Source organism: Anser anser, assembly GCF_964211835.1.
Source record: "Anser anser genome assembly, chromosome: 3".
In the NCBI taxonomy this organism is placed as follows: Eukaryota; Metazoa; Chordata; class Aves; order Anseriformes; family Anatidae; genus Anser; species Anser anser.
This window is the reverse complement of record NC_139722.1, coordinates 93,403,943-93,428,758: the sequence shown is the minus strand read 5'-3', so window position 1 is coordinate 93,428,758 and position 24,816 is coordinate 93,403,943. Positions and strand designations below refer to the sequence as shown.

Genomic DNA, 24,816 nt, shown 5'->3' with positions numbered 1-24,816 from the left:
TTTCATAAATGCACTATTTACAAAAAACTATACTAAATCATCTTGCAATCGCATACAATGGTGTGGCATGCCTTGCTCTTTAAAACTAATTATTGATGTTGTTTACCATACACATTGCATTGTAAAGATTTCTTAATCTTAAATGCATTTCACACTGGTTGTTCCAGTAGAAGATTTAAATATTTATTCATGTTCTGTACTGTATATGAAAGCACTTAATCTTTTTTTTCTGTCTGTGAAGGGATAAAAATCCTTTTATAACTGCTCTTGGCCATGGCAGCATGTTTTGTACAAACATAGTTAACTACACTGGCATACAAATGCAACTCGAGAGGATACACTAATACGAGCTACGTTGCCTTTCTGGATTCAGCTTGTACCCACACAGGTACATCCTGCTCACTCTGTGCCTGCCTCATCATTCTTTTGCACTAGCATTTTCAGTAGGCTTGTTGTACAATTGTTTCTCAGCATACCTCATCTTTGGCCTGTGTACCATCCCAGTTGTGTTTTCTAATGACAAAACCATTGGGTTTGGCAGTGAGTGCAGCTTCTCTCCCTGCCCCCCCCCCATTTTTTTTTCCTTTCTGCTTCTCCTGAGAAAGCAGTCATTCTTGGAACAGCCATTCAGTTTAGTTGATAAAGTTATTTAATTTAGAAAAGAACAAGAAGAAAAAAAGTTGCGTTTTCCAAGAACTGCTCTAAGCAGAGACAAGGTATGTTTCCAAAATGGTGCTGGTAATTATTGAGACTGTCAGCTCAAAAAGGCCGAGGGCACCTTCGCCCTCGTCTTGGGAATTACCATCTGTTTTCTGTAATCCTTGTGAGCCCTCATGCATGTACCGATACAGTTGTATGCATTTCAGCATGTGTATCTTGGGCTGTCTTGTCAGAAACCTGGCTGCCTTACAGTTAGAATCAGAATAATGAAATATCGAGGTACCACGCCCTGACAGATGCGAACTGGAGCGTCACTGCTAAGCCCATGGAGTCATGCTGATTTACATGAGCAGAGAGGGTGGTTATTTTTCCTGTGCTTGTTTCATTGCCCTGCTGATGCTGACTTAGGCACAACTGAAAGGCAAAGTTCTGATGTATGTCCAATCTGGATGATTGTAGTGTGCCTTTTGTTAAGAGAATGCAAGGGGCTTTAATAGTAAGATGATGACTGTTAATTATAATAAATTAAACAAAAAAGTAGACTATTTTCTGGAAAAAAATGAGTTTTATCAACCTCATACCGTTGTCATAACTATAATTTATTACTGTTCTTAGACTCCCCCCTCCTGTCCTTCTGGGGTGACGGGATGGTGATGAAGATGAGAATTAGGCCCGGTATATGAGCACGTGCTCTGTTTGCTTAAATTTGGGAAATAAAAGCTTCAGCAGGGATAATGGCAAAATACTGATTTATTTATTAGTTCTGAAGTTAAAGAAATAAAAATTTTTAAAAAAATGGAGAAATCTGGCATTGTGAATATGCCTATGCACTCTGAATGCTCCCCAGCTTTGTGGCCTCCATTCATTCATTATCATCTTTTACATTTGTCTAGAGCAGCTACCCTTTGGTTCTAGATACACAGAAGTTTAAAGAGTTAGTAGTTAGGAGTGGGAAAAGAAACCCAGATAAAGCAAGAAATGCTGAAAGAGAACAGCTACATCCGGTTATTCACGGTTTGTAATACAACTGCAGACTGCCCTTATTACTATCAGTTCCCTTTGAAAGTCTTTGTGTAGCGAGCAATTAATTATTCAGGGCTACGCGTCAGAAGAGCTGGCGGCCATTTCCTGACAGAACCAAGCCTTAATTTTTAAAATACTTGAAATTCTGCAGTTGAGCATGGAGAGGCCACAAGTGTTTCCTCCTCAAGTACCGGAGTTTCAACAGTCGCCCTCACTTCTGCCGTATCCTGCAAGGCAGGTAGCCATGAGAGCACTCACCATGGCACTGCCAGCGGCTGAAGGAAAGGCTTTGCTAAGAAATGACGAGGGTTTTGTTCGGATAAATAGCTTCTCTGTGACTGGTGCTACTTTCTTTAGATGACACATACGTTGGTTAAGCTCACCTCAGGTGCAGCCACACAGGGAGAGGGTGATAGCGCCAGGGAGCGAGTCTGGCTGCCCTGGCAGTAGGAGCACAGCGTTGCAGCGTGTGTTAGCCCAAAGCACTTGACCTGAGGCTGGAGCAGAGGGACGTCGTGTCTGCACGCTGGGAACAGAGCAGCAGAAAATGCTGGCGTGATCACCAGTTGATTCTTCCCAGTATAACACTGCAGTTGTCTTAATGAGCCAGACAGGAGGTGATTACAGGGGAGCTGTGAAGAGGTGTGTGCGCAGGGGGCACTGATCCCCCTGAAGTACATGGCTCCAGTTTGTGATTTAGCTGTAAGTCTAGAAGAATTGCCTAACCCTGCTGAAGTGACTACTGCTTTTTTGGCCAGATAGGTGAAACAATCTCAACCTTTGGTAGGTGACTCATTTTCCTGTGTAGAAAGAGGAGACCAAAATCAAGCCACTAATCTTTTATTTTATCAGTTTAAACTAGTGACAGACCTAAATACCAATGGGAGATCGAAATCACACCATGTGAAGTTGTCGCTATTTCAGTTTACCTGATGGCTTACTTAAGAAGAGACAGACAATTAAAGAGCCACTGTGTAAAGTAACAGCCCCCTGGAAAGAAAGCAGGGACTAAGAATGAGGTTTTTCCCAGGATGTTTGTACAGACAAAACTTGCACCCCAAAGGGCAAAAAAATGCAGCCTGGCTCTGAGGATTTACACTGGATAGTTGTTTCAGGAAGTCGAGGAAACTGCGTTACATGGAATAATCAAAATTTAGAAACATCGGTATTGTTGTTCTGAAGAATTATTATTCCCTCTTTGCCAAAGAAGTGGCTGTTTAATCTTTCTGGGTCTCTGGACATCCGTCTTATTGTGGATGTCTGCAATGACCAAGAGAGGGAGATGGAGAAACCATTAAATTGCATTGTAACTGATCACATATTAAAATGATATAGGTCCAAAAGGGAAAAAGAGAGTCAACATCATTCCATAAAGATTTTTATTGCAAGAGCTGTTTTCTTAACTTTATTAACAGAGGCGTTTAAAGGATTTGACACTTAGGGAAGGACAAGACACAGCTTATTAACAGGCAAAGTAATGTTGATGATTGCTTTGAATGTGGTTGTCAGAGCACCGTGGAGGTCATCATCACAGAGCAGCCCAAAACCTTAGGAGAAGGACATCATTTTGTGTTCTCAAGGCTGGGAGTGTCTCACCTGTGCGATCTTTGCTTTTCTGGTAACCTCACCGTCTGCAGTGGAGACAAGCCTCTGTGAAAGCCTGGCCTCCTTACGTTGAAAGCTGGCCTCTAGCCTTTGAGGATGTGCTGATTTCAGAGGCCTATTTCATTATGTATTGGTTTTATTGCTCCTTTTCTGACTTGCAGCCGTTCTATCTTAAATATTTTATTAGTTCTAACTACTGCCCTAATTGGTAAAATTAGCAAATGCAAGGCAAAACGCACAACTGGAATGCATTGTGGAAGGCCATTCACTTCTCTAACAATTTTTTGAGTTGTCACAATATATTTACTTTATGTTCTCTGTAAATGCTCGCTGTCATTTCTTTACCAGCCAATGCAGTTTGAAATTTTGATGGCTTTACTCTGAAAATAAAGATATCTAATTGACTCTGCTTATATAGAGAGACTGGAGACATGTGAGACTGCTGGTGGGGGGAAGGTTACAGTGGATGCTTGCAGACCTCTTACACAACTCTGCTTGGTGAAGATTTCTGCAGCATTATGGCTTGCTGACCTTTTTTTCAGGGGCTGAAGAGCCTACAGCATATTGAAGGGTGGGCTGTTTGTTTTCCCTGTGTTGTTTTTTATGTACTGAAATATTGTAGTGAAAATAGCTGGGTGGGGTGTAATGAATGTTTTCAAAGACCTTCCTTTGAAAGAGGCTTTTTTCCAGTTCTTGGTGGTCACCACCCATTTTCCTGTTCTGTGCGCGCCTCTCTCATTGTTTCTATCCACAAAGGCCCCTTGTGTGAACCTGTCAGTGTATGTGCCAGTGCGACAAGATAAAATGTTGTGGGATACGTGTCTGAGCCTGGTGAAGTGCCAGAGATTTTAACCACAGGCTCCACAAATTTCAGTGGGTATTGCCCACATTGCAACGCAGCATTAGATCGTAAAATTCCGGATTTGTCAACAAGCTTCAGCGTGACTCCTTCAAATGTTTATAGTTGAGGAGGTTTCAGGCTGAAGTGCTACCAGGGTAGGTATGTGTGCTGGTGATATTATAGTCATGTGATGGTAATATTTGTCCCTTAGGCTTGAAATAAAGCTTAATTGAAAAATTGCCCTTGTTTATGTGTGCCATCTTGATAAATAATGCACATTGTGGTTGTGTACAGGCTGGGATGTGGTCAGTGTCCCATCTGAAAAACGAGGCTGGTTTTGAGTTTAACTTCTGGGCCTGTGATTTGCACTTCGTTCACCTTTGGCTTAAACCCACTGGTGAGGAGATAAAGCACATCCTTTGGTATGTGTTTTTTAAAGTAGGTAAATAGTTGGGTTATCTAAAAACAGATCTCAGCAATACCTGCTGAGCTTCTGAGCAACAATATCTATGGACCTTTAGATTAGCTGTCAAAATTGACTGATTACTATAAGTAAAGCCACAGGATAAGAATCTGTAATCTCTCAGAACACAAATCATTGATAGAGATCTCAGGTCGTGCATTGTCATAACCTTATCCCCGCTGTTGCGGTGCGATTCCAACTCTAGCTGGGCTGCAGGTACATTTGAATGTGTGAGTGGAAACCATGAAGAAAAGCAGAGTTGTACATTTCTCACCCCCAAAATGGCTGTTTGGAAGCATGTTCAGTTTCAGCCATTACTGAAACAGTCCTTTTCTGTAGTGTTGTTCAGTGGGTCTGTTTTTCCTTTTAGTCTACGAATTATCTCTGAAGATTGCTATGTCTTGGCTGGTATCAAAGAGTTGATTGCCACAGGGAAGGAATCCATGATCCCATATCTTGACTGAGCAGAGCAGTACAAAACCAGTCTTGGGAGAGAAGATTGAGTTTAGAAGGCTTTATGCTCTTCCAGTCGAGGTTTGGCCATGTGCTGGGCATTTTGTTTCTCTCACAATTTCCTTAGTATTTGAGAACACAGGGGAGTTGGTTCTCTGATCTGTTTAAGTGTTGGCTCTGGCTTTATGGGATGACCAGAGCCATCCTCCCTCTTTCTGTGGCTGGCACTCAGGCTTGCTGAGTGCACAGTGACTTGGTGAAGGAAACTGCTCCGACTGAAAACTAAGCCATGAGAAATATTTCTCACCATGCTGCGCTCTTCTCGCCTGAATCCAGGGAATGGGTTGAAAAGGCAAAAAGGCAATGCCTACATCTGCTATACCTGATGATCAAACAACAGTCTGGCATCTTCTCTGCATGGCACGGTCCTCATACAGTTCCCAGGAGCTACATCTTGCCCTAGGAGCAACGTGTTTGGCATATCTTCAGAGGTGCCAGGTCCGTGCTGGCATGGTGACTAACGGACGGACTGCGCTCCCAACATCATAAAATAATAATCCAGGACCAGATTAATAGCTGCTGAAATCCTAACACTTATCTCTCCAGGTCAAGGTACTCATAATCCTAGGGAGAAATGGTAGGACATAAATCCCGTGGACATTATTTTGCTTACTGTGATTAAATTTATCATACTTTGGTGACATATTGCAAACCTTAATGCTTCAAAAAATACAAGGGCTCCAGCAGCATCAGTAAGATTCTCATCATTGAACTCCCAAAAGTACTTTTTAGCTGCTGTGATAGCTAGTATTCACAGTGGTACTTCAAATTGGAGGTACAAAGAGTTATCTTACAAGCTGCATAAAATAGAAGATGCAAATGATAAAAATGTTTTTAAATGTGTAGTTATAATGTTTTTTGTCTTAGCACTCCCTTTTTTTCAGAAATGAATGCCAGGAATTTTCCTTGAAATATATAAAATGCAAATCCAGTGATGTAGAATTTTCATATAGATTTTAGATACCATCAGAGCTTTGGATGTTGGGGAAGTTGGTCTCACACGTGGTTTTAAGGTTCATATGGGATTTCACAGAATCACAGAATGGCCGAAGTGGGAAAGGGACATCTGGAGGTCACCTGGTCCAACCCCTGCTCAAGCAGGTTTACCTACAGCAGGTTGAACAGGACCACGTCCAGGCAGCTTTTGAAGATCTCCCAGGGTGGAGGCTCCACAGCCTCTCTGTGCAACCTGTACCAGTGCTCCATCACCTGCATGGCAAAGCAGTGTTTCCTTGTGTTCAGAGGGAACCTCTTGTGTCATGGTTTGTGCCCATTGCCTCTTGTCCTGGCACTGGGCACCACTGCATCTTCCTTGTACCTATCTAAAGATTTGATATGTTCCCTGTTCAAGAAAGCATACTCATGGCTATGTTACTGTCAGCTGTGGTTGTCCTAGAGTGACGTGGACTTAGTGAACTATCGGTATGCCCAGCTTAAAGACACCAAAAGTCTGGTGTGTTCTCTTAGGCCTCATCTCATGATACTCTACTTGTACTAGCCAATTCCCATATCACGCTAAGCGTTGTTTGGAAATGTCTAATGAGAACAGAAATGAGTTCCTTGCCCTTAATGTGAACTCTTCCCTGATCTGTCCCTGAGTTGTTCGTATTTCTCATTTTCCCGACTTTCATTAATTCAACCCTTTGGTTTTAAACTTGGAGGAAAGAATGGCATCACCTATTGATATGGCAGTTGGTGCCAATGTTTACTGAACTAGCCATGATTTGTTGTTTAGTGGGTATGTACAGAAATTATAAGAAATCCCGTGATCAAACCAAGGAGTCAGTGGTGAGATGCTGTAAGTTAGAGCAGCTTTAAAGGAAGGGTGGAAGGTATTTCATTTCCTTATTTTTGTAATAGCCTTTTCTGTTAGTAGTTTTTCTTGTTACCTTCGAACTCTCATTTCCTCTATTAACAAATTCCCTATTTTGCTGGAGTTTATATTTGTTTTGTCTGTGTACTGGGTACCATATCCCACTGTGCAGCAACACTGCTTTAGCACTTAACAGCCATGAGCAGTACACATGTTTTCAAACCATTTTTTTCTCTCTGTCCAAGAATAACTCTCCGTCCTCCTTCCTTCCCTCTTGCTGGTGTGCTGAACTCACTCATCTAGTGCATATTCAGATTTTAGAAATAATTATTTTCACTGGAAAGAGTTCAGGTATAAGGAGAGATCTGTATGGCACTGTGTATGGGTTTCATTGACAGCTTTCATATTTGGGCCTGAGTTCCTGGTGAGTGAGTAAATTGCTGTTTGTAGCACTTTTTATTTACTGATGGTCACTTTTATTACTTTAACGGAGGGGGCTTTCGAAAAGCACAGCATGTCATCCAGAATAAACTGCTTGTCGGGTAGAATGGTTACAAAGCTGTGTGAATACTTTTTAAAGGAATTTTAAGGCTAAGTAAGCATGACTGCTGGCTGCTTGGTGCCCATGGAAGCACATCTCTGGAGCCGCCAAGCCGTAAGGTTCTGAGATAGCTATGGAGTGCCTCACAGTGAGAGAAACTCCTTTTTAGATAGTATGGTAGATTATAAATCATCTAGGGATTTGCTAAGCAGAAGGTAAAGCAAAATGTAAACACAGCAAAAAAATGGACTTGCTAGTTTGAAATAAATTGTTGTTGTTATCTAAGATAGTACTGCCCATTAAAATATTTTTATTGGTTTTTATTGGTTTGAATTGGAAAAACTTTTTTGTGATATATTTTGTAATCCTTTCATCCCTAGAACGTATTTTTCTTGCTCTGCAAGTTAGCTTTTGAAACTTTAAGGCATTTTAAATGAGAATTTACTACAGAAATTTCATGTGACAGCTTAATTAACTGTGGATTCTTGACCTTTAAAGAGCTGGAGCTAGAAGCATTTAATAACCAGCCACTGGATATAAAGTAATATGCTTGCTGTTTTACTAGCTTGCGTACAAGGCAGTCTGAAGCAAAGTCCAAGGGTCACCAAAATAGTGAAGGAAATAGAGGGAAGTCAATCTGAACTACGTATTTCAAAAGGTTTTATGTGCGTGTGTCACAGTGTGCAGGTATGAGTGAAGGCTACCAGATATAAGGTATTCTCATTAAGGTGCAGGCTGTGATTTCTCTAAAATCTTCTGTGATCTGGGGCCTACAAGGTGGGAGAATAATTCAGCACAGTTACTGTGCTGCCTAGTCTTACACACACGTGGTATCGACCCATGTGGACTTGTTGAGAGCAGCAAAACCCTGAGCCGGAGGTTGGTATCTCAGCCTGGGACGCAGAGCAGGCTGCTCCATGAGTTTCAAGGAGGCCACCAACACTCTAGACATCGGGAGGATGGCTGAAGCTGACCACCCAGTGTCATCGCTGGCTGGGTAGGTATCAAGGGCTTTGACGGGTAGCCGCAGGCTGGGATTGCTCCTGCCTACGGCAGGGGGTCTGAAGCCGCTGGGAGGATGGGTCCCCAAGCCCACATGACGGTTTTGCAAGGTTGCTTGGACAGGAGTTGTTATGTGGGGCTTCAGGTTTTTCCAAGCCTAGAGTTTCCAGTACTGCAGCCAGAGAGGCTGCTGAAAGCCAGATTACGATCTGAACCCCAAGCAAGCGAGCAAGGCCTTCGTCTGCAGGCATTCCCACTGATTTCAGTGGAGCCGTGTTGCAAGGGTGCCAGGGTGAGCGAAGGGATAGGAATCCAGCCCCCGCCGGCACTCCTGGGCCTGCTCGGGTGCTCCCCACTGGCAGAGCCGCATGCTGGGCGAGCCTGGGTGTACCCTTTGGGCTGCCTTGCTGCCTGGGTCAGTGGAAGAAACACTGAGAGCTTTGGCTCCTGTCAGCTTGGGAGCTTCACCTGAAACTGCCACCGCTTGCTGGTTGTTGGGTGTCGCTGCTTGCAGGCTGCAGCCCCTAACTTCAGTTTTCTGAAGGCAAACCGAATGTGGCTGGCAGCGAGTGGCCTGGGTCCTGACTGGAGACCCCAGGACTGCTCCTGAGCTCCATCACCCTGTTTTCAGTGGAGATTTGAGCTTTCCCATTCCCTTGGTGTGATTTTAAGGGGAACAGTCTGTGATAACACTGGGATTACAGTGTGAGCATGAGTGTCTGTGGAGAGGGGCCTGATCGTGCCAGGGACTCCTGAGAGAACAAGGCGTGAGGGAGGCTTCCCTGCAGGACCTCCCGGCCTTGTCAGTGGGCTTGGGTGGGTTGACCTGTGGTGGCTTTCTCCTCTCTTTTCCCTCTGAAGTTTTAAAAATCTGACATGGGTTTGGGTGAGGAAGGTTTCTGCCTTTGCTTGCGTCACTTTCTCCTAGCAGTGACGCACACATGTGCTCGATTTTGCCACATAAGTGGGCGGTTTATGCACTGGGAGGGAATGATTCATAAATTAGCTGGAGCCTATGCCTTTCCTCTGTTGCCCTAATGAAGTGTGAGAAGGATTCAGTGTAAACCTTTCTGCCTGGCCCTCAAACAAGGTTGTTGTGGAGTTACGTTTTTGGTTTCTGCCTGCGGGTAGCCAACCCTTGCCCAGGGAGAAAAGCTCACCCAGTGAATAAAATGGGGGCAACTGCAGGGAGACGTGATGGCCTGCCATCTGCAAAGGAAAACCCTGCACATACTGCATTCTGCAGAGCTGTAGCACTTGACTGCAGGTTTTGGAGGCTTTTGTGTAACCAAGATGAATGAGGGCTAGATGATAGTCTTTGAAACAGGGAAAGAACAAACATAGCTGTCTGCTTGGGGGAAATGCTATGGGGCGTGAGGCCGGGGGGTTGTTTTGTGCCTCCGTGCACTTGTACTTGTCTGGCAAAAACAACAACGCAACTTGAGGGTGTGCTGAGCTAGGGAAGAAGAGAAGGAAAATTGAGGTGCAGGAAACCGCACAGGGAAATGCTTAACAAGCAAATTGTTTGTTTATTTAAAATGATAATGTGCAAGCAAGAACGTCTTTTGATAGCAACCAAACAGGCTGATTCTTCCTCTCATTTTCCAAGTCAAGAAGACTCTCAAATGGTGTACGATGAACTGTCTTGTTCAAGAAAAGCTGCAAACTACCATCAGAGGCAGTGGTGAGGGAAGGCATCTGCAGCACAGTTAAAAATCATGCTTTGCTCATAGCATTACTTGTTAGAAATCTTGGGCATCCCATGGTTAATGAAACCAGCTTGTTGTCTTATTAGCCACCCTTGACAATTATATTTACAGAGGTTAGCAAAACTAAATATTTTTCTTCGTGGCTGGAGTAACATCTTGAGAGACCCGACCCCCTCTTATACAACCCATTTTTCCTGCTTGAATTGCGACATGGCTTTGGCCTTAGTTCCCAAAATTTAGTATTTAAATGAGGAGAGATTGGACCGTGTTTTCCCCAAGTTGGTTCAAATGTGAAAATTGCAGGCTCTAGACTTAGAGCAGAGCTCGAGCGTTTGTGGTTCAAGTTAGATTTTCCAAGCTGCAATTGGAAATTCTCATAAATATTGCTGTGTAGCTTGCTTTTTTTTGATTTTGCTTTGTTTCTAACCTTTTATTTCAATGGCAGAATTAGAAACTGGGAAGAATTTTTCCCAGACTGGAATCCTTATAGGCACAGCGTAGATGCATTTTTATTTAGAGAGAAGGAAGTATCTCTGAAAGTGTAAGTAATTTACCTGGTACTCCCATTCCCTGCATCTGCCCCAGGATGACATAAAGCATTTTCTGTAGTACCTTGAAGGACGTCTGTGTATGAAGTTGTTTTTGTTTTGGTTGTGGTTGGTTTTGTTTGTTTGTTTTTTAATGTGCATACAATCTGACTCCTACTTGACAAAGAGAAAAGTAAGGAGTTAGTGTTACCTTGTAAATATCTGATGCTTTATATTCAGACTTGGATGGGTTGGTGCTCACTCCAGTGATGCCACTGAAGTCGTTACCAAAGTTGGATCCTGCTGTTGTATACTGAAATGTGTGTTAGTCTCATCCTGTGCATACCTCCTCTATCAGATACCATGTTAGAAAATATTCACCTGGAGCAAAATAATTGTGAAAGAGGTTTGCCAAAGGCTGATCATGGATCTTGAGAAGATATCGTAAGCATTTATTAGGCCCTGTGCTCTGTTAGCACACCCACTAGTGAGCACCTGCCGTCCCACCTATCTGATCCCCAAGCCTATGCCCAGCTTCAACTGTTCTGCAGCATGGGAGCCCTGCTGATGTGCTGCAAGCAAATTCCTGCTTTGGAAGATGCTGTTGAATGCCCACCCTTGCGTGCGCCCCAACAAACACCTTGCTGTTCCTTTGGTCTTAGCATTTAACATGTACCCTGGCTATTTTACTTTCTTATACATTTTTTAAGCGACATGAGGTTTCCATGCTAGAAACTTCTGTAGTCAGTCTAGCTCTTCTAGAAATGGTCTTCTTCTCTAAAATACGTTAGTATGTATTAAAGTTCTTTTTCTGTTTTATGCAGTGTTACATTGTACCAGCCATGATTTAAATAGCGTCTAGGATTAAGTGTTGTGGTTAATATGTCACATTGTTTGTTTTCTTCATCTTCTTCACATGAAAGAATATAGTTAAATATCCTAGTGTGATGGGGATTATTTTTTTTTAAACTTTATAGACTCATTACTTTATACTAACATTGGAAATAGCAGGTTATGATAGGCTTTTTATTTAGAAGCCCTGTCAAGTGGGGAGCCGCCAGTGGTGATTCTGGAAATGAATGTGCATCAGCAGAAACAGTGTGGTTGATCTTTTCCCCAGCCTGTGCTCATCCAAGCTGTGATATTTGCACTGATACAGTGTTACAGGAGTCTGCTAGAAAATAAATCCATTATGTATTGAAGTGACTGAGGTGTGAAACATCGACTCACGCAAGCGAAGGAAACTTGTAATATCAGCAGAGCTACCTGGGTTTGAAATGGTAGTATTTAAGCACAGGCTCTTCGTGCTCTGAAATAAGAATCGTACTTTACGAAACACTAGTCAGTGGAGTTTGCTCTTAAACTAACCTATCCCAAATCCATAATAAATGTAGCCTTTGTGTTTCTCACACGTTAAATTTAGCTTTGTATCCCTTGGTGGCTTAGTTTTGCATACTTGCTTCATAAAATGTCTTCCCCTTTGTTATTTCCTGCTCTTCTGTTCTCTGTGGAGTTTGAGGGAGGCTGACTTTGTTGGTCTTGTTATTTCTCAAGAAGAAGCCCGTTCTCATGGACAATGGAGAGAGGGTGATTTCATTAGAATAGCTTTTACTAAGGAGAGGTTTCTTGCATGCAGTAGTATTTTCTTTCCCGTTTTATATTATTCATGGTTGAGGAAAGTTGGTTTTTCAGAGTACTGCTAAGGGCTGAGACAGCTGTATATACAAGCACAATTGGATACCCTATTATTACCTTTACTTTAATGCAGGGAACAGCAATTGCAACTCATTTTATCAATGACACAGCCACACACTCTGCCATTTCTCCAACTTTAAAATTGATTGTCATCTTGTCCTGGAGTATTTTTCAAGTAAATAAATACAGACTGAACAAAACAAATTTAGATTTACAATTTTTAACATTTCCTGAATCCCAGGAATAATAGTTTGCTATTTTGTTTTGAATCTCTGACCTAAGACAGATCTTGTACCTGTCACATTCAACAAGGACTCAGGGGGTCCAAAGGCTGATTTTCCCGTTGCAGCAGTTCCCTCCTAATTCCTATTTTTAAAGGAGCAAATAGATATTAGCTTCTCATCAAGTTTAAATCAGTTGACAGAACGGATTCATCACTGTTGAGACTTACTCTTCTAAATGCCTCTCTTAAGTCGTGAATTGCATTTCAAGAAATGCTTTTTCCTTTCTCTCCTTTACCTGCCAGGAGCAGTTCAGAACGGAGGAAGGAGAAATCAAGAGATGCAGCAAGATGCAGAAGAAGCAAAGAGACCGAGGTTTTCTATGAACTGGCCCACGAGCTGCCCCTTCCCCACAGTGTCAGTTCCCACCTGGACAAGGCATCCGTAATGCGCCTGGCAATCAGTTTCCTACGCACTCACAAGCTTCTGTCTTCAGGTAACATCTGGCTAAAAGAAGTTGTCAATGCTGGTTGGTATCAGCTTGGTGAAAAAGTGCGTGGTCATCTCTGAACACAAGGTCTTAAAGTGAGAACAGGACGCAAGTCCTTGTGTTGTGAGAATACAAATAGAGTTGTTGGGTTTTTTTCCATCAGAATTACGTATATTTGAATTGGGATAGGAAATGTGAGTGAATCTGGTCATATAAGATCTTCATTACCAAACTAACAACTGATGCAGTTCTGCATCTTTGAAAAAAAGAACTATAAAAACTATCAGATATGTTTTATTAAACTCAGTAACGAGGTTTTGAGCTTTTAGGAGTTAAATCAGAATTCAGACATACACCTTATAAGCCTCTATGCTGAAACAAGTAAATCTGGATTGGTCACGGCAAGCATGTGTGTGCCAGTGCATTCAAAAGGCAGCTTGGAAGTTCTGAAGGTCCAATACTTCATTTTAGAGGCCTGATTGTGCTATACACTGGTAATATGTAGTAGGTTGTCCAATACACTGTAGAGTGAGATAGCTAAAGCGAACAACTTTTAAATACTTGACATGAATGGATTCTATTTAATCAATCTTAATTATTTTGGAGTAGTATTAAATGTGAACCAGCGTCATTTTCATAGCCTATTAAAACCAATAAAATGAACAATGTTCTTATTTTACCCCCATGTTTGCATAATCACTTTGATAGAAATCTATAGTTTGAGTAGCCTTTAATATCAATGAAAACAACTGTTTTTTTCTGGGGGAACTTTCACACAGTGACTTCTGTGTGCCAAGAATATGTTAAAAAAGAAATCCTGTATTATTTGTGAAAGGTAAAGCCAAAATTTCATCTTTTCCTTCATTAATGGCAGAAATCCCAATAAGGTCACGATTGCACTTCCTCTCTTTAGAGAAGTTGAGTCATACCATAACAACTGCTTTAATAAATGCCATTAGGAAGTATCTAATTCTCTGGAAAAGTATGCTGTTGGTTTGTTGTTATTAGTCTCAAAGATATGACAAACTCAGTTCTATGTCTATAATTTTTGTAGCTTTTCTGGGCTCTGCGAAGTCTATTTTATGAAATGTATGTTGTGTTTTATACTTTTTTTTTTTAATCTTAGCTTATAGAATCTGATATTAATGTTTACTTCTGTAAGAAGAAAACTTTATTTGCTGAACAGCATTTGGAAATCATCTCTGATTTCTTCATGCAATTAATGCTTGAAGTTGCATAAAATAGGTAAATGTTCTTAAAAATGCTGTCCAGCGAGCCAATTTGTTAGTAGCTTTCTCATAAAAACACAGCTTAAGCTTTACAAATATTTATATTAGATGAGCTAGAGACTGGCACAGAATAGGAAAAGCAAAATTCTGCAGGACTGTAACAGATAATATAAATAATGTTTGTGTCTGTGAAAGCTGAAATGAAATAGTTTGATGCTGTCATCATGAGAAAAAGATATTTGCTGACCTGGAAACTGCTCAGTTTAAAGTGAACTTTTCAAATACACTTACATTTCTTGACAAGGAAAAAATTCTACAGATAAAATATTTGTTTTAGTGCTTCTGTAGTGTCAAGACTTCAGCTCGTATCAATTGATAGTGATGACAACTACATATATTTATTTAGTATTTATACATTTGCTTACGTTTCTGTTTTTTTCTGTGACAGTGTTTGAAAAACAATGTGATTCATGTAGCTGATTTACGTTTTCTTGAGGTATCATCATGACCCAGCAGTTCGAAAGCAATCTGGCAGTGAAATGTTAGTTATGACAGGCTGTGTTTCAATAATATTCAAAGCTTCTTCTAAGTTAGTTATTTACTTCGCCTTAAATCTGATCTGCTTCCCCAGTTACAATATCAGTTTGATTTAAGCCCTCTCATTAAAATTTGTGTTGTTAGTCAAATGCAGGTTTGTCCCTAAGATGTAGATCTGAATTTCAGAATCTTTAGTGCTTCTATTATGAGGAATTGGGCTTAAGGGGCTGCTTTCCTCGAAGAGTTGGTATTATTTTCTGACATGGGGAACACATGGAAATGAAAGAACTCAAGCCAGAAAACCACTGGTTGCTTGTAAAGGCCTCATCTGCTACTTATATTCCTCTGGGTATAGCTAACATTTAAATTAGCCAAGCTAAACAAGAAGGCTGAAAATTTGTTTAGCCCTGAATATTTGAAAGATAAAATTTATCAGGCTTTGGAATACAGTGGCATAAGAGAGCTTTCTTTATCGCTATCGGAATAATGACTTCAGAGTATTATTTCTTGCTCGTTTGATTGTCCTACAGTGTACACTTGCTAAGATTCCTGAGATTTGCAGATGCATGATGCTAGTCTAGCCAAAGTAAATTTCTATCAGTTTGAGAACTGTTTCTTCCCCTCAGGAGACACGACTGGAAAATTGAATATAGACATTTCTAAGCAGGCTTCTGGCAGGTGAGCTTTGTTGAAAAACTGCTGCCTTTCAGGGCTGATTAACACTGTTGTTGCACAATAGTTACTTAATGCAGCTGATGTTTGAGGGGTGCTGTTCTTCTGATCCATTCCTGTGGGAGCAGAATCAAAGTCTTTGATTGTAGGCTGCCGAGTAACGTCAGTCTTCCTAAGGATACTGGCTTTCACGAGAAGGCTCTCTGATTTAATTAAAAGCTACAGGGTTTTGATACAGTTTTTGGCTCCTGTATGAAGAGGTTTGCTGCTTATCACGTTTTGACAAGAGCATGGAGCAAAATGGAAGTGGCTTGTGCGTGCCTGTCCATCCCCTGCTCTTGTTTTGCTCTAGACCCCTTTTGAACCCCATGCCAAGCTGCCCCTTTTTCCGAGGCACGCTTAGCAGATTGGAATTTGGCTGTTAGCTCTGCGTTGCCTCTGAGGAGCCTAACCCCAGTGATGGGGAGCATGGGGCTTCCTGTTTTCTCTGGCAGGTGAACAGGGAAATGGGGAGGTGGAGAACTTGAGGAGCATGCATGAGAGACAAACGTCTCCCCCAGCCTGCAGACATCCTCCTTGCTTTATGTTGTCTTCATGGAAAAAGTTTTGATTATTTGGGCTAGACGTTTAGTGTAAACTGGAGTTAAGTGGGAGTATGTGTTCAGTCATTAATTAGGACATTAAAATAACATTTACTGCATTTATATATATACAATGTCACTAAAATAAGCCTGTAGTGCGGCTTGAAAAATACTTCAAAATTTAGCAGAGAAAAAAAGGAGAGCTTGATTAGCATTTTTGCTATTTATTATTAATTCTATCAAAACCTCCTGGCACAACAGATTTTATTTTATACTGCTGTTTGTGGGCATGATCCTCACATGAGGACTCATCTCCTCATTTCACGGCAGTTTTGCTGGGAACGAAGTGAGCGAGGGCCTTCCCAGAGCTGCATCCTCGTCTCTCTGCAAGCCCACGCTCCAGATGGGATTTCAGAGATGGCCTCAGGCAGCGTGCCAGCCTCCGGCCCTTGGCATCGTGCCTCTAATGCCCCATCGTGCTATTCCCTGGCTCGGAATAGGGCTTTTCGCTTGTGTAACTCGGGCTCTTTCACTAGCTGTGTCTGCATAACTATTATTTATCAGTCGGGAAGCCGAGCCCTCGAGAGATCTATGCCTATATTCTTCCAGCAGGTGAATGGCAGAGCCCAGAGCCTGAGCCGGCACCGAGAGCTCGCCCGCGACGCGCCTCTGGGAGCCCCAGTGCCTGGGCTGCAGGGCGCGCTCCTGCAGGCATGGCGGGGTCCCGGCTTGGCCCTTGTATCCTATCATAATAGGAAATAGCTGGTTGTATATCTCAGAGTTCAAAAGGGTAAAAAATACCAGGCTTTGCTTTATAAAAGTTGCTTCTTTACTTAGTAACACATTTCCCTTTGATTTTCACAGTAGGCAATTCTGTGTGGGAATGTTGGAGAGGAAGCCTTTAACATTTAGAAATGCAGGCTGTTCGTCTGACGGCCTGATTGAGATTAGTATCACAGGAAGCAAACTGAAACAATGGCTTTATAATACTGTTTCCATGTTGTGCACACAACAGTACGCGGTATAATTGGAATGTTAGTAGAAATATCATTTAATTATGACCTCTTAAATATTTTTCAAGATGTCTTCTAATTCTGTTGGCATAATACATTTTGCCATTGCTACGTTAACATCTTTGGGATAAATTTAGAATAGATGTTTGTTCATTAAAAGTAAAGATTTTGATCCCAGGAAGTTGCTTCTGAAAATAGTCTGGTGGATGCTTACCAGTGTCAGAGCTTGTGGATATAGGGCCTTATGTCCTTTAGCGTAGTCAGAAAGACTGATACCGGTATTTCTCTCCTGTTCTCTAGTGTAGCTAATTTTTTTGAGTATTAATAGGTGGCAAAAATAAAATATCTGTCTTTGCTAAAGTACAATACTGTCTGAATATTAGGAAGAGAATCCACTTTAGGAAGCCTCTATGGGGTGCCAATAATTTCAAGTGTTCGGACCACGCTCGCGATAAAAGCATTACTGGAACCAGAACTCCTTGGCACCAGCGAGGGTCTGTGTAGCCAGGGCTGCAGACCTTTCAGTTAGGCTAATCAGGCGAACACGACTTTATCAGCTTTCTTCAATCCCACGCTAATTGCATGGTCACCCGGGTGTCTTTTCGGCGTGGAGAGTCCAGCAAAGGAAACTGGATGGGAGTCACTCCCGTGCCGGCAGGCGGCAGGAGAAATGGGGAGGGAACAGGGAAGCAGACGGGAAGTTGTTTGGGAGAAGGGAGGCCACAAGGAAGCCAGTGTGAAGTTGTTTCAAGGGAGGGAGACAACAGAGCCGGAAAGCCAGCGGGGAGCAGAAGGGAAAAAATAGCTTTTCTCTGCGCTTTTAAGGGAGTGCGCAAACTGCAGGGAGAACTGATGTGGGCATTGTTTTTGAACGTCTGGACAAGCTGCATCTAATCTCAGACCATTGTGGCATAAAACAGTGCTTTAAAAATAGCTTGTCTACTTGTTTGCTTTTATTACATTGGAAAAGTGGTTCTGTGCCAGCCGTGCTGCTAGGAGTGAGTGGAGCTGGGTACCGAGTGCTTCGGCTGCCTGAAGTGGCATCCCGTTTCTGGGAAGGTGAGCTCAGAAAGCCCGATCTGATGGGATGCTGCGTCCTGCCACTCAACACCCATTGCTGCACGACTCCAACACCTTCCTCAGAGCAGTATCTCAATGATTTGGCTAGATACAAACTCTGCAATAAAGTTGCAAAGCAACAATAACATAAGTGTTTTCTTTATCGAGGTTGCTTGTGCACTTTGAGATAAGAGCCCTTCAGGAAGCTTCGAGTTTAAGAGCAGGTTTGTCTTGATGTATCTAAACTGAAAGCTTTTATTGGGCATATTGAAAATATCCCTTTGAACAGGATGTGGTGTCCTGTCATGACAGAAAAAAATAAAAATAAAAAAATAGTTGCTTTCTTTTGATGTGAAACAAGAAACTGGGAAAAGCTGAGTCTGTCTCAAAGCTGCTCTTTCTGATGCAGGATAGAGCTGCTTTTAGATCTTCCCTAACTTCCGCTTAGCAGCACCAGGCAGTTTTTACCACCCTGTGAAGGAGTTGCAGCTATAGCCTTGTGCCTATTATGTACAATATACAACCGGTTTTTTGGTACTTGTAGGATCCAGGGTAAGAAACAAAGCCTTGAAAATTGTGTGAAGGTGATGATGTGACTCCTAGTAAGAGCCTTTTTTACACTTTGTACCTCTGAACTGACAAGAAAGGCACCTTTGCATCAGATCAAAGCTGCTGAAAGGAGCAGAGGCTGTTTGCTAGGAGTCTGTTTATATCTGAGCAGTTATTTCTTGCAAGGAGAGCTTGGGTTTTGAGCCCTCAGACTTGTTCCAAGAGGTTGGACCGAAGGAAATGAGCAAGCATCTACGGAAAAAGTGTTCTTAAACTTGGGAACAGTGCACATCCTGACAGTGGGAATTAATCAAAGCTTGTTTACACGAGCTATTTTTAGCATAAAAGGTTATCATAAACACTGCAATAGGCATTTGCCATTGCAGTTCAAAGTTTCTTGTTGATGAACACATTCTACTCTGGTCGTCAGAATTTTTTTCAAAACAGAGCTGATTAAAAATACATTTCAGTATTTGTTACAGACTGAGAAGCAGAGTGAAAAAATACCATATCAAAATTCGATACGGACTGAGGAATACTGCCTTGGGGCAATGCGAACAGTGGGTGACGCATCAGATGGGGGCTCGGGACACCGTGACTCTGTTCCTGGCTCTGCTGTAGCTCTGACAGTTGCTGCTTCACTTCTCTGCGGCTCTCTGAGTTATTTCAAGATCTTCCCGTGTCAACCAGATAGGGATTCTCCCTCCTTTACAGGCTTCCTAGTGCTGCATGAGAACAGTCTTGGCTGGGGTCCATAAATGGAACCATAATATGAACAATTATATTGCAATACTTCATTCTGCTGAATGCGCTATTAATTTTTAGAGTTAAACTGGAATATTTGCAGTCCTCTCTCCTTTCTGTATTGTTATGGTGCCTGAATTGAGATGCTTCTGTATTAGAGGGGATTGGAAAAAGTCGCAGGAAAACAAACAAACAAAACAAGAAGCGCATCCTTATTTCAAAATTTATTTAACAGCTAGTTTAAACAGCAATGATGACAATACAATTTCTGCCTAAAAATCACAATAAATTGAATCCACAGTTACCTTCCTTCAAAACCTGGAAAAGGCTGGCAAGTCTACAGGGGATGCTGCTACCCAGATAGCGACCTCAGGCCTACTGGAAACCAGAGGCTGAAGTTCTGGCCCCCCTTCCCCGTGCTAACCCCGTGCTAACCTACTTGCATTCGGTCCCAGCTTTCTCAAATGCTTTCCATCTGAAGCTGGAATTTCTTGTGCTAATGCTCCAGTCCAGCCTTGAGGTAAATTAATGAAGAAAATTTAAAGCAAAGTGGAAGACATCAGGGATTTCTGGGAGCAGCTTGCAGTAGCAATGGCTTTATTTGTTTTTCTGCTGCAAGATAGATTCATTCTAAAGAAAACCAGATTCTTGCTAGTGGCAGTAACTGAATTGCTTCCAATGTATCAATCTCCTAATGTGTGTATATGCCCTCTGTGTATTAATCGCGATTTTCACAGGAAAAGGGGAACAAGCTGTAACGCTGTCACTAAACTGTAGGGATTTTATATGAGGGATTTTTATTAATATAATTATTCTGCTAATCTACCCGATACAGGGCCTACTGGGGCACCACAGTGATGCCCCCCAGCACATTTCTTTGCTGCAGATGAGGGATCTTCAGCCAGCTCAGCTAGCACAGTTCAGGGGTTTAGCACAGGTCCCACCTCCTGGGACTGCACCTCCGGGCCATCTCCCTGTCCCTGGGCTTCCTCTGGGGACGCCGGTGGGGCTGGCAAGGAGACGGTGGCAGGAGCAGCACAGCAGCACACCTGGCTGCGTTTTCCCCTCCACGGTCCCTGGATGTACTTGTCACCCATCTTCATGAGCCTGCTGGTGCCCCCAGTTTCCTCAGTTCAGGTGATCCATCCTGGAAACGCGAGCGTTTCCAGTACTGCCAGGAGCTGCGAGCTCCCCTTGCCTGCTGCAGCCGGCTGCTGAGCAGGGAGGGAGGGATGCAGCGGGGTTCGAAACGCACTGGGGGAGCTTTCAGGTTATATGAGGGGGGGGCACAGCATCACAAACCCTCTCCCCTCCCTCCTCCCAGTCCACATCACAGATGCCTCCAGCTGGATGAAGGTAATTTTAATAATAACATTAAACTCTGATCCAGCAAATCCCTGTAAGCACGTGCTTTAAAGCTGACTATGTCTTTAAGTGCTTTGCTGGACTAGGATGTTACGGGTTTGAACCTGCAGCCCTGATGTGAGTGATCCTATGTCCTCTCTGTGTGTTTGTACAAGTAATATAATTTATATACATGGAAAAGCAAACTTAATCATCTGATAATACAAGTAAAGTGTTTGTCTTTCACTGTTGGAGGCATTTAAGAATACAAATGCTTTGAATAGCCTTCCTGCCTTTGAATGGTGATGTTTTGTTAATGCAAACTTAATGAGCTGGAAAAAAAATTGGAAAGGAGGGTCTGGGGTTAGAGCTGAAAAGTCAGTTTTTTCTCTGAACCCACACTTGGCTGATTGTCTTGGGCTATAGCCATGATCCCTGCTGAATAAACCATTTGTTTGCTTCCGGAAAAGTTAAAAAAAAAAAAAGAAAAAAAAAAAAAGACCCTTGACATTCTTTACACAGCAGAAACAAGCTTGGGAGCAGATGGTCACTTACCTTTTTTTTTTTTCCCCCCTCCTAAATGTCATTATGGTCAAAGTGCATACCATTCAAATATATTATTGTGTAGTTTCTGTATTTTAAACACTAACCCTGATGTAATTTCCTGAAATCAGTTGCTTTGTACTGAGGAGGAATTGGCCCCTGCCTGTGTAGTTAAAATTGCAGTGCAGGCACACAAAATGGTGCATCCCCAGCCTGTGCTGGCAATCCCCAGCGTCTTCTCTTCCCTGACACCAAACGACTGCGTTGAGAAGCAAAGGATGATGAACTGAGTTCTCCCAGTGGCTCTGGGACTGGTCAGTTCATTCCCGTGCTTACACGATGGATGATGGGCCAGAGAGGTGTGCTGGGGTGCAGCAGGAGGATGCAGAAGCAGCAGCTGGTGTCATTTTTGTTAGCACTCCTCTATTCCAAACGGGCTGAGTGTGCTCTGCATTGCAATCCCTCTGCATTTGCTCCTGGTCTAGCCTTAGGCATTAGTGGATGCAGTTGCAGGAGGTACATAGATCAGACTCATCCTTTAACAGTAATTCTGTAACACTTCAAAGTAAAGGCCGTGGTAGTTTGCCTCAGCTCCTTCTATATTTAAAACAAACAAACAAACAAAACTTCTAATGATGTGCTTTACAAAGCAATACCTGATTTTTGCTTCTAGACTGTTTCTGAAATGAACATTTTCATTAGAAAATTGAAGGAAAAGACGAATGTGCTGTTTCAGAGTGGAAAAGAAGAAAAAGGAAATACTTTTCTCAAGTGCGCTGGAGAAAAGTGTCTGTGTGCTGAAATGGAACATTAAACCAACAAACAAAAGCAACTTCTCCAAGAAACTGGTTTGAGTCTCCCTGCTTTTGCAGGTCAGGCTGACGCAATGAGGGCTGGAGCCTCTGGCCAGTAAAACCCTGCGGTGGGCCCAGCCTGGAGCACTCCCATGTCCCCAGGGAGCAGAGACACTGCCCCCTCGGCTCACGTCGGTCTTGCTGCCTGCCTGGGGAAGTGAAGGCTCCGGGGAGACCTTATAGCAGTCTTCTAGGACCTAACGGGCCTACAGGACAGCTGGGAAGGGACTCTTTGTCAGGGTATAGTGATAGGACAAGGGGGGAATGGCTTTAAAATAAAAGCAGGTAGGTTTAGATTAGATATTCGAAAGAAACTCTTTACTCAGATGGTGGTGAGGCACTGGCACAGGCTGCCCAGGGAAGCTGTGGATGCCCCATCCCTGGAGGTGTTCAGGGCCAGGCTGGATGGGGCTTTGGGCAGCCTGGTCTGGTGGGAGGTGTCCCTGCCCATGGCAGGGGGGTGGAATCAGATGGGCTTTAAGGTCCCTTCCAACCCAAACCATTCTGTGGTTCTAGATGGGACTTACCCATTGCCTTGTATCTATGGCAGTATATTAACAGTTTGTTATCCTTTATTCTGAGACAAGAAGGTTTTGGTTTTGTCCAAATTCAGAGCCTTACCCTTAGGTAAATTTGTAATGACTGATCACAAATGTGCGGGCTAACTGATAAAGCTGTAAAGATAAGCTCACCATAGCATGTTTGAGGGACACAGGCCAGACTGTGATAACTGTAAACAGTTTTCTAAAAAAAAAAAAACAACCAGAAGTTTCCCACTAAACATGTCAAGAAATTAATGGCTATGCTCCTACATAGAAATGTTTCAATACAAGCCATGTACTCCATGTACTACGAGTCATGTAATAGTCTCCTGCAGGCTTCTTGATCATGGGGCTGAACATGGCTGGGAGTTTGGCAGAGTTGGCTTAAACCTGCTATAAAGTGGAGGAGGCGTTAGGAAGAATAGTGTCTCCCCTCTCTTCCCGCCTGCGGCCATGCCTCCATATTGCATCCCATCTCAGGAGATGGAGCGCACACATTGAGGGCATAGCAGTGCCATCAACCATCTCTACAGCAAAAAAAAAAAAGCAACAGGAAAATGAGTAACCAAAAACAAACAAACAAACTAGCTGTTAGCACAACAGCCACGTATCTTCCATGGAAACGGTAAGATGCACTGGGTTCGTGAACGCTGCATAGGCAAATATGTGGGATGTTTGCGGGATCTGAAGCTTTATTATTTATTATTTTTTTTTGTGGGTCAGGAGGAAGGTAGATGGGTAACAGAGTGTTTCAGAGTTGGTGGACTGGTGTGTAGGGAGTTCTGACTCCTACAGGTAAAAAAGCAGGTATTGATGGGACGGACCTCTTTTTCACAGATATTTTGAGATTCATTAGATGAAAGGTGCTCCTGAAAGGACTTCAAGGGAGAGTTTTTCTACCTTTTCTGCTAAAAGTAGTGTTAACAGCTATCTCCATTCTGAGTGGGGAGGTCTACAGGCATGCTTCATAGGAAAATTTGAACTCCTTGGAAAAACTGTCCTGATAGAAATGTCTTTTGTAAGACTGTTTGTTAGGAATGCATGAATTTGCTTACCTTCTGTAAGATTTGCCCTGTACTTGGCACCTGTTAGAAGATATAAAGGTAGCATGTGGCTAAAACGATGTGCACCCAGAACCTGCACTTCATGTCTGGGTGTTGCCAGTGTTATTGTGCTGAGAACATGTACTGCAGAAAAGCAATTAAGGTCAATAGAGGATCTATTGCATTTGTCAAAAGGTTTAGAAAAATATCTCCTGCCTTTCCATTAACAAGGACACCCCTTTTATACGCTGTCCAGATGGCTTTCTTTTCGAAAAAAAGACTCCATCAGAAGGGATTTACGGAAAGGAAATTCAAAGAGAAAAATATTTTGTTGCCTTGTTATTGGATGAGATTGTGCTGAAAAGGCTGGCTAAGGTGCCGAAGATTTTAGATGTTGTTTTTTTTTTTTCTCAGTATGTGCTGACAATGAGAATGAACTAGATGCAGACCAGCAGATGGACAACTTGTACCTGAAAGCTTTGGAGGGATTTATTGCTGTGGTGACACAGGATGGAGACATGATCTTTTTGTCAGAGAATGTCAACAAATACATGGGTCTCACCCAGGTAACTTGTTCCCTAACACTTACCTGTGTTTGTAATACAATTCCTAGAAACTAGACATATGCCTAAAGGCAGAAAAACAGGTGTATGTTACTGCAAAAAAGACGGAAATAAAATGTCGTATTTGTCAGACAGGTACCCTGAACACCAGCCAGCACTGTTTCTGTTGTTTGTTTTTTTCCCCTCTCCCTTTCTATCAAACCTATAGCATCTTTGGACACTGGAAATGAGCCCAAAGCTGTTGTCAATGCACTTAATTCTAGTGACTATGTTCTTGTAAACAGGTAGTATTTAAAAGCAGATAAATGAGCAACTGCAATTTTCATCAAGAAAAGATGATTCCCAATAAATTGTCTCCTGGTCCATTTGATTCATTTTGTAGTATTTTGAATACATTATAAGTTGCTTTTATTTAACTAAGTATAGTTTTTGTTTCTGAA

At 42.5% G+C, this 24,816-nt stretch overlaps 1 protein-coding gene across 3 annotated transcripts in view; it reads left to right on the top strand.

Moving 5' to 3' along the window:
- Positions 1-24,816, top strand: part of EPAS1 (endothelial PAS domain protein 1) — a 129,344-nt gene that overhangs the window by 79,404 nt on the left and 25,124 nt on the right. For all 3 annotated transcript variants that reach the window (XM_083832110.1, XM_083832111.1, XM_083832112.1), the window contains 2 exons: positions 12,919-13,109; positions 24,228-24,379. In XM_083832110.1, the coding sequence (XP_083688236.1) occupies positions 12,919-13,109; positions 24,228-24,379 (343 nt within the window). The remainder of the gene's footprint in view (positions 1-12,918; positions 13,110-24,227; positions 24,380-24,816) is intronic.